Here is a 14,591-nt window from a genome sequence, read left to right on the forward strand (position 1 = left end):
GGGCATATAATTTCTTTCTTTGCATTTCACATTTTTCTTTATCTTCTTGTTTTTGTTGTCCTTATTCTCATCCACTGATGCTTGTGTTTACTTCTCTTTTGTCTTACTCTGCCTTCTCCATTCTGCTTCCCTTCCCATCTATAATCTTTTGCTCAGATTGTTCTCCACCTTCATCTTAACTTCCTCCCTTCTATTGCTTACTATTTTCTCCATTTGCTGTTTCCACAATTATTTTCTTTTTGTAAGAAAAACAAAAAGACAGGCTTTTCTGACTATTGGAGAAGAATTTAGAAGCTATCTTGGAGTGAACATACTCTTTAGAATTCTAAATTTTCTTTAGGACGATAAATATATATCTAGGTTTGTATGATAGATTTTAGAAACTAGAAGTACCCTGAAAGATAAAAGTTTGATTAGAACCAAAATCTCATCAAAACTATTTGACTCTCAGAAGGTTGAGATATATGCATTTTAATGTAATATGAAATGATTGATGAAATGATCCATATTGTCCAAAGATCAAATGAAGTTACAATGCATCTTTAACGATGAATGTGGGATTCAATGTTAGGTATAATCAGCGTGTGTTTTCTTAGATTCAGAGGGGAGATGTTATGTTAAATATTACAAAAAAACAGACACAAATTTTAAATCCTCAGCTGAATCCAGGACTACATTTTCCCTGAAGTTCAAGCATATTTGGGTCCAATCTCTGTTTTATTAAGTAGTTCCCCCTTTTTGCAGGTGGATTCATTTCTGGTGGAAGCTGTTTCTCTGAGTCATTTGCAAAAAGTGGTCATAGGACATGATGGAGAAGGCTATGGGGCTGGGATGTACCTCAGTATGGTAACAGTCAAACAATCACAACACTCAGACAAAGAATGGGTCTTCCCTTTGTGGAACTGGCTTGATACTCATCTGGGATTATATGACACTGTTTGTGAGATTGCGACAGTTGGTAAGGTGTTCTGCAAAACTGGCCTGTCTGGGGTTTTAGAGGGCTTGTTTTTGTTTTTTGTTTTGGTTTGGTTTTGATTTTGTTTTTGTTTTTAATTTGGCTACAGCTCTTTCAGATCTATATAGTATCTTTCTTTTATTGAAAATGTGAATTTTCAGTTAGATCTTACTATTAGAGCAAAACCACATCTGGTAAGGTCAAAGTTAAAAAAATTCCATCTTGTCAATGTGTTGTGTATGGAACACTTGCCTTCCATATTAATTATAGCACATTGCAATGAAAGATTTAAAGCAGATTAGAGTTTGGGATATGTGTCTCATAGGGATAAATAGCTTAAGTTTTATGTACCACTTTTCAGGTAGCTTAGGATATCATTTGAAATCCAGAGAAAAGTTACTTTAGTGAAATGAGCCTAGTCTTTATCTGTGGTATTATTCCACACCACAAAGCAACAGTTCTGGTATGCTCAGTTTCTGCTCATTTCAAGCCTACTACGCCACAATTTGTGCAAATCTAAACCTGGATGTATTTGGCAAAAGAACACTTACAGCAGGACCATTAGTCATTTAGAACTAGTAGAAAAGATCCTTCCCTTCAATCCTGTGAAAACAATTCCATGTAAAGTAAATGAGCTACAAAAGTTTGTCCAGAGGTAGTAAGACAGTTTAAAAACATAAGGTGTGGTAGATATGCAAGTATTCAGTTGTGGTTTTTTTCTGAGTTGTAGAAAGTACATTTTACTGAGCTGTTCCTTTCTGTTAAACCATTTTCATTTCCCATAGAATGGTTAAAACAGAATGAAAATGAAGGATAACAGTAATTAATGAAGAAAAAGAGAGGGAGATAGTAATATTGATCTTTTGAGGATCTTGCAAATATTTTTGTGTGTTTATTATAGGTTTACCTGTCAGTCTCACACTATTACAGGACATACTGTATTGGTAGGTAAGATCTAGTTACAAGCGGAGTTCATTAGTATTATTCATTTTGCATTAGGTGCCTACATGCTACAGATGGCTGGTGCTTCTAAATGACAAATTGGTTTTAGTAACATTGATTGCTTTTTTGAGAACAATTAATTAGAACTCTAAAAGGTGTCTGAATGTTCTCTTAGCAATTACTTCCAAACATGACAAGGAAAATACCTTGGCATCAAGAGAATACCTCTGAAATGAAATTTTAAACATGGAAAGAACATTAAGCTGTTAAATTCTTGGCAAAAAATATAATAAAGGTATTGATGTGTTTATTCTTAGTGGACTGTTGCTATAGATACAACATAACCTGCAAATAGAGCTTTGTTTGTGTACTGTAAAGGCTACGGTCCTGCTGTATTATGCCATTCGCTCATGCTGTTATCTTTCCTCTTTCTCTTTGATAATTTTTAAAGGTAGAAGATTGACTTCCAGTCCTAAACTGCCTGAAATCAACAGGAAGTCATCAGGTCTCTGGATAATGGACATCACTGGATCTGACTTGAGTGATGAAGAGGATCCAATATGCCTTTCTTTTATCTTCTACGGCAACCTGAGTCACAAAAAGTTGCCACTTCTAGTTACCGGAAAAGCAATTCAGATCAAAGTACTTCAACCTTTCTCTATTGAAAGAAAAGCCTAAGAATCATGTAACCAATAACCCACTTAATTCTGAGATATATTGTTTCTTTAAACTAAATTACCAAATTGATTTTTAAGTCCTCTGGGTAGTTTGGCACAGGTCGTCATTTTTGTTTGTAGGTAGTAACACTGTCACTTGAACAATGGTTTTTGAATGAGCAGATTCTCCTGAAGTCTCATACTGGGAATGCTTAAGTGAGCAAATTGGTCCCTTGGTACACATCACAGTATATATCATGCTGCAGGTACTGATTTACAGGTTTTGTTGATCTCACAAAAGTAATTTGTAAACATACACTATGCCATGGGATACTATAGAGCTTTTGGGGCCAATGATGAAGAAGGAAGAATCATAAATGAGATGAAACTTACAGAAAGTTCTTTTTTCTCTGTCATGTAATTTATTCATCCCTGCCACCACATTTCACCGAGCTGCCTTTTCTTGAATGGTTTCTCTCTTTTTATGCCTGTCATTATCACTGCTTTTCCTCTTGATCCGCTCCTTTTTACCCATAAGTTTTCTCCTTCTTTATTCACTTCTTCTGCCCTTCCATCATTTGTCTTCACTTCCTCCTATTACCCATTAACTGAAGTATTAAAAAGCATTTGAGGTCCACATTCATTGAATTGTAGCCTGCTTCTTTTCCCAATGCTCTTACTTCCCTCTTGTAGCTATAATTCCTTTCCAGTGCCAACGCTGCGTTGCTCTTACACTTTTCTGGTTTTGCTCTCCATGAAAGACCACTTCAGTAGAATTTGGAACTGACCCAAAGGCAAACACTGCAGACACTTCTACTGGCTCAGGAAATCCCTGAGCCACAAAGTGCTGGAAGCTAGGACAATATTCAAGGGAAGTCTGACTACTACTTGTCCTGTTCTTGTACTGCTTGTTCCATCCTTCTGTTGTCCTTTGTGGGTTTTGAGGAAATGGTTGAAGCCTGTGAGAAAAACGATTTTGGACCTTGATTGGTTTCTCAGCCTTAGTTTTAACCTTGATCAGTTCATCCTGCAGCTGCAGAAACAAATATAAGGCAGGACTGAGGGAATGGGAGCAAGGGGGTAGACAGGGAAGTGGGAACTCCACAAGCCAGCTTTGCATCAGAGAAATATGTCCATGAAGCCATATCCTGAAAGATGTTTCTCCAGAATTGACTGCTGGAACTGCGGAAGCAGGTAGCAAGAGAAAATCAGGAAAAAAAAGAAGGGGTGAAAAGAGCCCTGAAAAAAACCAGAAAGAGTGAGTGAAAATATGTTAGTTTTTATTTGGGAATTCATCAGAAAGCAGCCTTGGAGTTGTGAATGGAGAAACTGTTTCCTGGTTCTTCTTCCTACTAGTCAGGTAAATTGAACTTAATGATTGAGCTAAAGAAATAATTGGCTGGTTTTTGATGTTCCTCTTTTCTTTAATGGAAGAGGAACTAAGCAGAGTAGCTTAGGCCATAAACATCATCCAAAATGAGGAGTATCCAGAAGGTTTTCCTAAGTTATTTCCAAGAACCTCTGCTAAATATAAAGCAATAGTATGGAATTGGAAGTGCCCTGTCAGAGGAAAGGCTGAAGTCAGGTCACATGCACTTCTACTAGCTGGGGAGTATTTGAAATGAAAGAGCAAGGGAAAGAATATGAGAAGTAGAGAATAGGAAGAGGAACAGATAACTTTTGGTTTCTCCCTTCTTTTTCCCTTACAGGGAAAAATTGTTGTTTTAAAACCAATAATTATCTATTGGTTAAAGAACAATAGTTATTTAAGGTCTCCTCTACTTTCACTTAAGCAATGGTATGTCACAGAGATGTGGTACTATTCCCTGTAGAACTAGAAGAGTTTTTCTAAAGCATGAATGCAAGAAGAGGGAGGATTTTATGGACAGTTTCTATATGAAAACATAATGTAGGGTGAAGATGGAGGATCTCTTGGATCTTTCCTCAAAATCAGATTAATTCTTCAAATTTATGGTTAATTGCACCGTTGTTATATTACAAGTTGGAAGAAACTTTTCTAATAGTGTTCAAAATTTTTAAAATTGACTAAAGTTTCTGTGCCTGCAAATAATCTACTGAATCAGCATAATATATGTGAACACTGTGCCTTGTTCTGTGTACAAATTTCAGCAGTGACTGCCATCACTTGTTTCCTGATATCAAACATCAAGTATTCCATCTCCACGTTCACATTAGAAAGGGGAAAAATCATAGCAGTTATAAATCTGCCCCAATTCTTTAACTACTGAAGTTTGTTCAACTGTTGCATACAGCTGTCAACTACATTTGATCTGGCACAGTTAGAATGAGATCCATTAATCTTCTCTTTTTCCTAACATAGGATGAACTGGCAGATATTGGCTCAATATACAAAGTTCAAGTAACTGGCCCACATAGAGAGATAAAACAGCCATGGCACTTAGATTTACTGCATATGAAGCACACAGGCACAAATGAAGACATGTATTTAGCTTTTGACTGCTGGTTCAACCCTAATGAAGACAAATGTGTGGAACTGCCAGCTCTCTATGCAGATCAGGAGCCTTTGCCTGGTAAGCCAAGTCTTTTTTTGTTACTGGGGTCAGTATCTGTCACTGGAATACCAGTGTATCTCTCTTGGGCCTGAAATATTGTGTGAGGATTTCCACAAGAATTTCATATTAAGGAATATGGTGGTTTTGCACATGCATTTATTACAAAAGAAAGCTGAGAAAACAGAAATCATTGGTATCAGGATTATGAAAGATGATGTAACTGCTGACACCAAACATAGAATTTGGTTTCTTTCATGTTAGTTATCTTACAGTTTTAGCTCTTGATTATTTATTTTCTCTTCAAATTAATGCTATGTTAACTGAAGGTGTGTACAAAATATAATCTACTGTGTGGTATTACCTGAATCTTCTTATTCACAAAGAAATTTATGTAACATAGAAACGTAGTAAATTTTTAAGAATGAAAGAATTGTGAAGACCCCTTACAAAACAGAGATAGAATTCTTAAAATGTCTTACAATCAGCCAGCAAAGAGATATCCAAGAATTTCAATTGCACTAGTGTTTTATTGATGTTGATGACAAATTTATAGTACAGTAAGTAATATTCCACAGAAAATATATATGTTGCATGTTTCTCTGCTGTTAGTAACACATGGAATTGTATAATGCCAGAGAGATAATAAAGTGATTTCTCCCACCCCCCTAGGAATATGGAGAGGAACAACCAATTGCATACTGATAACTTGATCACTAGCTATTGAAGAACAGGCTCCCCATCTATCCAGCTCATTAGAATAAAGGGGATTGATGGGGATAGTAAAGATCATATATTGAAGATTTTAGTGATGGTTAAGAGGTTTATTGCTAGAGGCTATAGTACAAAGAATATTCTGCTTAAACAGAAACTAATATAAAAAAATGGAAGCAGCCCAGAAAAAGGAATAAAATATTCCATGTGAACTTTTGCACATTATTCTCTAAGGAGATTTTCCTAAATATTTCATCCCATTTAAACTTGAAACTCTAACAAATAAAACACTGAAGACCTTTTAGATCTCTGGTTTTGTATGGGTTTGTATAACTTTAAACAATTAGTAGCCTTGTATTCACTTACTGAAAAAATCTTGGTTTTAGTGTTTTGATCCATCTGATTCAAAACAACATTGGATGTTGGATGCAATATATTCAGGATGTACAATCATGAATACAATAAATCTAGAGTTTGTTAAAAAGCTCTATTTCCCCAATTTATTTATGAAAAAATGGGGAAAATTATAAGTATCTGTAATTATTTTCAGAATTCAAATTGCTAAATGTTTACATATAAAAAGTCCAGAAATTCAAACAAAAAAATTTTCTAGAATACATCCCTCAAAGCCTCTATTATGCTAAGAACCAAATGGCAATACTGTCAGACAGCACTATCCAGACTTGTAAAGCAATACAGTTTTGAGGTATATTAGAAAATTAAGTTGTTTTTCTTGGAAATTTTCCAGGAAAAAGATGTGTGTATACACTCCCTTAAAAATTATTCCATAGATGGCTAGTAACTACTAACCTAGGAAGTTTCAGAAGTAAATTTGTGGATTCCAGTGATCTACAACTGGAAGTGTTAATATCAGTTTTAGCCTTTGTAGCCCCAATACTAATTCAGTCTAAAATTTCTGTCAGCTTCTTCCTTGAATTACAGTTTGATTACTAGAGACAAAAAAAATTTTTCATTTTTATGTGTTTGCTTTCATTATTGCTTTGAAAGAGACATCCATTTATGGAGATGTCTTTAATGAACATCTTGATAAAATAAATTCAAATAAAGACAAAAGAACAATTTTGAAAGATATTGATCATTGCTATCCCCAGACAACGAAAACAACAGGCATATAACTTCTTAGTAAGCAAAGTAAATGCTAAAAACTAAGCATCCAAATAAACAGTAACCTTTACTAGTAATGTCAATTGCCTGGTTGTAATGAAGGCAATACTAATATAATTACTTCTGTTCTAAACTAAGTAATTCCATGAGATTTAGCAAGGCAAAAATACATATATATGCAAATTTGTAATCTTCAGGAAAATTGCAATTCCTTTGTTAAAAGCGGTGGCCACTCCCAATTTTTTCCTGCATCTACAAATACATTTGTTCCATGTTTTTTCATCTCTTTCTGAGCATTGATGTATCTTCTGTCCGTGTCTGCTGCATAGCCCACCTCATCTGGTGGGGCATGAGGATGATTTTTCAAGCCCAGTAAATCCCATCACAGTTATCAGCTATCACTGAATCTATTATTAATAATTAAAAACAAATAAATGAACAAAAAATAAGCAAAATTTAAATGGGAACATCTGAAATTGCTTTTTTTTCTATCTGTAGAAATATTTCTTCTTAAAAGTGAGTGCCCAAGCCCAGACTGTAGGTAACTTCCCAGATACAATTATATTAAAAAAGCAAGGTCAAATGATTCTGTTGCATAATTTCATTAGGTTCTGTGGGATTACCTCAGAGCTGAATTTGTATTCTGGATATTAGCTAGTATCACAGAAGCAAATTATTTTTTTTATTTCTTTTCTTTAGTCTGTCCATCTTAGTGTTTGTGAGCACATTATTTTAGTCTATCTGTGTCGTGGGCCAAATTATTTATCATGCATCTTTTTGGACTTTGGATTAAAGGACATTGATTAAATTTTTTTAATGAACTCTGAGATAATTCTGTGCAGGACATTGATATGCATATTAACACACTGGGAAAAAGTCATTGCACACAATAACAATTAACTTTTTAGACATTCTTGCTGTTAGACTCCACATTTCTTGATGATTTCTAGATAATTTCTTGATGATTTTTAGAATGCCATTATTTGTGACTGCAGTTGAAGGCACGCACGAGGAGTTATATAGCAATAGGAGCTGTAAGAAGCTACAGTAAGAACTTTGCAATATGTAGCTGTAGAAGTAGCTATTGAAGATCAATGTTACCTTTTCTTTACTAAAGGATTTTTAATACCATTTGTGAACTGGACTCTTCTGGTGGACATTAGGCTCCTGCAACAGATAAAGTGGGTTTTTTCTGGAGTCTACTGACAACCTGCTCCTCCTCCCTCCCCCAGTTGAGTCTGTTGACATAAGAACATGAAGAATTTAAGTGTTTAATATCTGTAGTGAGAAACATCTGTATTAGCAAACATATTGATCTTTATTAAAAATCACCCAACTTTATGTTTTTGTAGTTAATAGATAAAGTATAACATTTCCACTGCTTTGTTAATCATAATAGATCAGTATTATGTAGTAGTGTACCGTGACGTGTTTGAGCATGGAGTAGTAGTTTTTCACTACATGATACTTAACTTTGCCAGATACAATGCAGTCCAGAATCTCATATTTATCAAATAATTCCTTTTTCATTAAAGTTAATGGTAAGTCTCATGTTGTTTTCCAAATGAAAGTAGTTTAGAGATGCTTCAGCTAATGTAGTCTTTTGAATTACTAGGCTTATTAGCTCAAGCATGGTATCAAACTCACACAAACCAGGCTGGCTCCTGTGTAGAGCTGAAGTGAATCATGCTGCTGCTTACTTTTACTGATTCAAATTCCTGCTGACTCAGGCATCTCTCTACCACACTCTGTTGTGCAGGTTAGATGAACCCTGTACTTTTGACTAGATTAATAAGATCAGATATTCAACTGGCATAAACTGATTTGCTCCACTGTCTTGAGGGTTATTAGCTGTGTGGCTATATCAACTGAGGATCTTGTCCTGAACCTTTAATTTCACAGAAAGAATGATTTTAATTTTTTGAGGCTTCTTATGTGATAAATTAGCAGGGTTAGGCATCAAATTTAGTTTTCCACATTTTTTTTTTTGCCATAGAACCAAACAAACATTTAAAAAATATCCCTCCCTACTCTACTTTACTTTGATTCTTAGTTGCCTAACTTTCATTTAAAAAAAACCCTGATTTAATGGGGAATTATGACAATAACCTCTGGAATACTCATTCCCCATATTGCCTTTTTCTATTTATTTTACTATTTTGTAGAATAGAACTTCTGCAGAAGCCTCTGAAAAAAAAAAGTCCCTGTCAGCTATATCTAACACCTCTGAAATACAGCACCCTACCCTGCCCCATTTGCACTACCACCTGTACTGTCTTATCTTTCCATGGTGAACCTGACAAGCTACAGAGGAGAGCAGAAACAGAAGAGGTCTTGAGAGCTTCAACAGAAGAGGAGTTCATTTGATAGTTCATTTCCTCCCCCACAGCTTTTCTTACTGTTTCCCCCCTATTGGAAAAATTACCTGCATCGCCTGATTTCTTTACAAAGCTAAAATCACAATGGTGTAAAAGGTTTAACTATATCTCTGACATTCAGAAAGGATGTGATTGTATCATTTAAACTGTTCACCCTTGAAAGGCTATTGAGAGTTCTGTGGGCAAATGTTACTGAATTATCACAATAAATTATATTTGAATACATAGTACATAGTAAATTCAACAACAACAAAGGCAAATTCAAAGCAACACCTTCTGTCCTATCTTTAATTCATGTTTTTTCCCCTTTTTAATGAGCATTAGGTGATTGCTTTCAGTTTCACACCATGTTGGCTTACATATGAAACAGAGCTTTTATAAATAGGATTGGGAAGAGACAAAGAATGGCAAGGTTGAACAGAATATCTTATTTTAGTAGATTTTTGTTGTTGGGGTATGTTGTTCATCTGAGAGTCAGAATGGTCTCAAACTCACCCTTAAACTTTTACTCCATTTCCCAGCACCTCTTTTGTGTTATGCCTTCCTTTGTATGGGTTACTTTGTATATTTTTACTTCACTTATATAGTGGAAGTCCTTTCTCTGATCCAAAACCTTTGAAAATTAATGGAAATATTTGCTGTGACTACATAGAGCCTTAAATTATGCATCAATAGATTCAGCAGATTCCACTGAAAATACTGACTCAGCAAAAACATTAGATATGTTTCTAATTTTCATTGTATATCTCATTTGAATACTACTTGTGTGATTAAAGCTAAGCTCGTGATTAAGTATATTAATGATTCTGGACCACAGCAGTAAAGATGATTGTGAGCACCCTACCTGAGTGATCGAATCTGTGGACCAAACTCTTCCAATCTTATTCACACAAGTAGCCTTTTGACTTGCAATGAATCTGCTTATATGACCAAGGTATATAGGCAAGGCAATGCTCTACATGATTAACACAGAATCTTACCTTCATAACCTAACTCCTCTAAAAGCAAAAATGCAACTGGCTAAATGTCAAAGACTCACCTGGATAGCTCATGTACTTTCAACTATCCGGATCTCCAGCAAGGGCAAGTCTGTGTAGCTATGCTGACTTTCATGCATCTATGTTGTCTTTCCCCTGGCAGTGCATATTTAACTGCCTCAAAGAAAAGGTTGACATACATTAGGGCCCCAGTCTAGGAAAACTCTTAGTTTACTTCTTATCACCAAACATGAGTGATGTCATCAATTACAAGTACTTTCCCAACTCTTGGTTTAAATGATTAAAAAAAAAAAAAAAAAAAAAAAAGCCCAGAGGAGGTCCCTGAAGTAAATAGTGCTGCAGTGAAATAAAGTTAATTTTCAGAAAACAGAGTTTCTCAGACGTCATCCCCATGTAGTAAAAGATGAAGAGAAACAAAGATATTTCAGAGGTTTATTGCAATGAGCACACCTTTATTAGTGGACTGATACAGCCCTTATTATTTAATGAATCCTTTTAGATACTAATTTTTCAATCAGTATGCAAACCTACCCTTTAGAACCCTTGTTCCAGTTATGTGACCTTTTTATTTTAGACATGTAAAGAAATAGCTATATGTCACAGTATTTGAAATCAGGCCTTTTGATTATAACACTCAATATGAATAGCACCAACTTGTGAAAAGAGCTGTAAGAAAAGCTTAAAAATAAATATCCTCAGAACACTTTTTTTTTTCTCCCTGTTTTCCTATCACCTACGCATGAAAACAAATGACAGCCTTAGCTTCTGAGTTCTAACAATCATTCTCAAACCTACCAGAAATTTCTCTTAATTATATCTTTTTAAAGGATGTATGGTTTGGTTAAATTGGGCCATTTCTATCTTGGAATAAATTTGATTCAAGAAGCAAACCATACTGAAAATATCAGATGTTTCCAGGATGTGTACTTAGATATTTGTGTATCCTGTGATGTATTTTAGACTGAAATATGTATTTCAGACTTGAATAATGTGTATTTCAGTGCTCTCTGGCTTGTGATTGTGAGACTGAAAGTGCTTCTTAGTTGCTCCTTGGTTTCATGTCTGTCTAAAGCTCCGTTTCCCTTCTTTGGACACATGTGTTTCCTGGGAAGGCAGATGTTGTACAGCCAGCCAGGTCCCAGGCAGGGACAAGCCGCAGAGTGAGGCTGGAAGACTTTCTCCAGCATGTAACTGTCACATAGTCTAGATGTTGTCTATGTCTGCTTTACTGTACCAGTGATGAAAGCTGTGGGAGTTGGGGCTGAATAGTTTGGAGTAGTCAAAGATAGCTCAGTACTGGTAAAATGTTGGATTTTAAGGGTGCTCAATCCTTAAAAAAAAAACCAGTCTTTTTGCACTTTACAGTGGATAAAAATGTTTTCCTCCTTCAGAAAAATATTAGAAAGTTGTGTTTTACAAACCTGTGTTTCTGCAAGATAATAGCTTTTTTTCTTAGGCCGAAGTAATGATGTTTGTGGTTGGAAGCAGAGACCATCTAAATTTAGATTCCTAACTTTTAGTGTCTATCCCTAGAATATATGGGAACCCATCATAGGTGTTTTCTACTGCACCTGCCTTTTCCTGCTGACTACCTAAGGATCATATTCCTAATATAGTCACCAGCATGAGATTCCTAAAGTGACAGCACCAGCATTATATAAATGAGCACAGATTTATTATTGCAGTCTGAGTAAGAGCAGACTTACAACACTAGGAGGAAAAAAAACCAACCCCAAAAATGCCTTGCTATTTTTTCTTGGCCTCCTTCTTGTTAAAATGATACTCTAAAACCATGAATATTGAGATTGTGACCTGCTTCTGTTTAAGTGTTTCCTTGTTCTTTGTTTCCATGATAAATTCAGGGGCTAAAATAGGTAATTTAAAAAAATGAACATATGAGTTCTCCATGAAGTTTCTTCAGAATTAATGCAATCTGGTCTCATCTGCATCACTCCCTTGTGTATTGTGTCAGAAAGAGGCAAGGAAGCAGAAGCTTCACAGAGCGGCCATAGGTGTCTCTTCTAATCTCTATACTATGACCACAGCTGAGAAAATCAGGAATGCTTTTTCCGAAACTCAAATTTCACTTAGCTGATCTGTATTTGTGAGTTATTATATAGTACATGGGAGGTTCTTTGGAGACTGATACAAACTGTGAGGAGGTTTTTCTATTTATGTATTAAAGTTGATGTTGAATGAATTTTTAATTCATTATTTCATTATTTCTGTTTCACATGAACATGCTTTAACTCAAGAACATTGTAATAGTATTACGGTCTGACTAGTGAGAAAGCTTGATAGTCTTGATGTGTTCATTCATTGGGAGATAATTACATGAGTTTAAAGCTTAAGACAATCAGGTCCCAGAGTTCTTCTAAACCACTTCGTAAGTATAGACTCCCATTTCATTTCAAGAAGAAAATAATAGGCAGAGAGTGAAGGAAGAAACAAAGAACTATGAGTAAATAGTCCTAGAAAGCAGAACTTAGACTTTCCAAATAGCACATAAACATGAAGTATTTCTTAGAAAGGGATTTCCTACCTTAGGGGGAAGCGGGCAGTACACAAGAGAGAGATCCTGTGCCCCAAGCAGCAGCCAGTAGTGCTGATTTTCTGGGAGTGGTGTCAGAGCAGAACAAATCTGTGTTCTGCACATTACCAAACAGGGAGTTATGCGGCAGGAATGTGTTTTGGTTATGTATGTCACCAGGACTGAAGAGAACTATACTCCTTGTTCTGTGGCACAGTATGGGATTTGGATGACATTTGCAATGGTTTCTACCAGGGATTGGTATATAATGCAGGTGTTGGACAAGAAGACAAGGAATAATTTCTCCTACTGACTTTTTGGTATCATATCTGTATTTTTTCTGAAGTTGTGGAATATGCAATCCATTTGCACACGGGAGACTTGAAGAAAGCAGATGCCACTGGTGAGGCTTATCTTTGTATACAAGGACAAAGGAGTGACTCTGGGAAACGATGGCTTAACTCGAGAAACAGCCTGATCACTTTTGCTAGAGGGCAGGTAAAACAATGAGGAAAAATGTAACTGAATTTGTGAGTGTCTTTTTGTCAGAACTTATGTTTACATAAAGCTTTTCATGGACAGAGTATCAAAAGTACTAATGTTTTATATTCCATATAGACATAATTTTCTCATGCCACGAAGACATGATTGTCTCCATAGGTGATGTTGCTTTTAAGCATCACCAGCATTTTGCAACAGTGAAACAGTTAAGTTGACAAAGTAATTTTGAGCTGGACTAAATATACTCTAAGAGTTCTATTTTAATATTGCAGACTTTTAAGGCCAGGGAGGTATCAGTGCTTTGTTAAAATATGCCAGATTGATAGAACTGATACCATTTCTGTAGGATATCTTGCCTTTTTACCTGCATTAGACCGTGACCTTTTCTTGTTAACTTTTCTGAACACTAATGTCAGTGTTCCAAGCAGAGTTTTATTTTTTCATGTTTCCAATTCTTCCATCCACTTACTGCTTTTAAACATGGTAAACACATTCTTGCTTTTTGAGGCTTAAAGGGCTTTTCCTAGAAGGGTAATTCCTGGAGTAATTATTGGCGTAAGAGCAAAGTAACTAAAACAAATTTCAGATCAAAAGAAAATGTCTAGCTGATACTTTACTAGACCCCACAGTTTGCTCTGAGTTTAGGTTTAGAAGGTCTTTTAATTTTTTTTTTTAAGGGAATCATAAAATAATTTTGAAGTACATAGGAATCCACTTTTGGGGAGGGCAGGAGAGAGTATTTCATTATTGCCAGCCAACCCAGATTAATTTGTTCTCTGATGTAGAAATCTAGAGATCTCTGCTTGTAATATGCTTCATTTATTCTTTAAACATGCCTCTGTTTATTTTATCTGCTTTTCTTTTCACTTCTAAAGATTCTAGAAGACACAATGGTTTTTGTATGAACACCAAACTAAACCTTTGTTAGTCATTACGTCCTCTGTATTCCTGTATTTTCTCTCTCCATTGTGGAAGAGAATATGTGTGCCCAGTGTCATGTTTGTCAAGAACTGATCAAACTGCTATCTCAGACTTCACAAAATAAATCTCAAAATAATAATGACAGGATAGTAGGGCTTACCTGGCTTTAAGGAGTAATATAGGAAATTTTATAGATTAATCTTTTGGGTGATATAGATAATAGTTATATACAATATATCTTAAAGATAATACCTTAGAGAAATCTGAACAGCAAGACTGCTTGCTACAATGGATAAGGTATCAGTACAGACTGAAAGAGGGACTGATTCCTGTTTCTTTC

The 14,591-nt window shown here is 35.4% G+C and overlaps 1 protein-coding gene across 1 annotated transcript in view; it reads left to right on the forward strand.

Annotated features, from left to right (window-relative positions):
* Window positions 1–14,591, forward strand: part of RP1 (RP1 axonemal microtubule associated) — a 189,955-nt gene that overhangs the window by 112,959 nt on the left and 62,405 nt on the right. The window contains exons 33-36 of the mRNA XM_075024326.1: window positions 745–958; window positions 2,349–2,539; window positions 4,895–5,105; window positions 13,176–13,327. Of these exons, the coding sequence (XP_074880427.1) occupies window positions 745–958; window positions 2,349–2,539; window positions 4,895–5,105; window positions 13,176–13,327 (768 nt within the window). The remainder of the gene's footprint in view (window positions 1–744; window positions 959–2,348; window positions 2,540–4,894; window positions 5,106–13,175; window positions 13,328–14,591) is intronic.

Source organism: Buteo buteo, chromosome 3, assembly GCF_964188355.1.
Source record: "Buteo buteo chromosome 3, bButBut1.hap1.1, whole genome shotgun sequence".
NCBI lineage: Eukaryota > Metazoa > Chordata > Aves > Accipitriformes > Accipitridae > Buteo > Buteo buteo.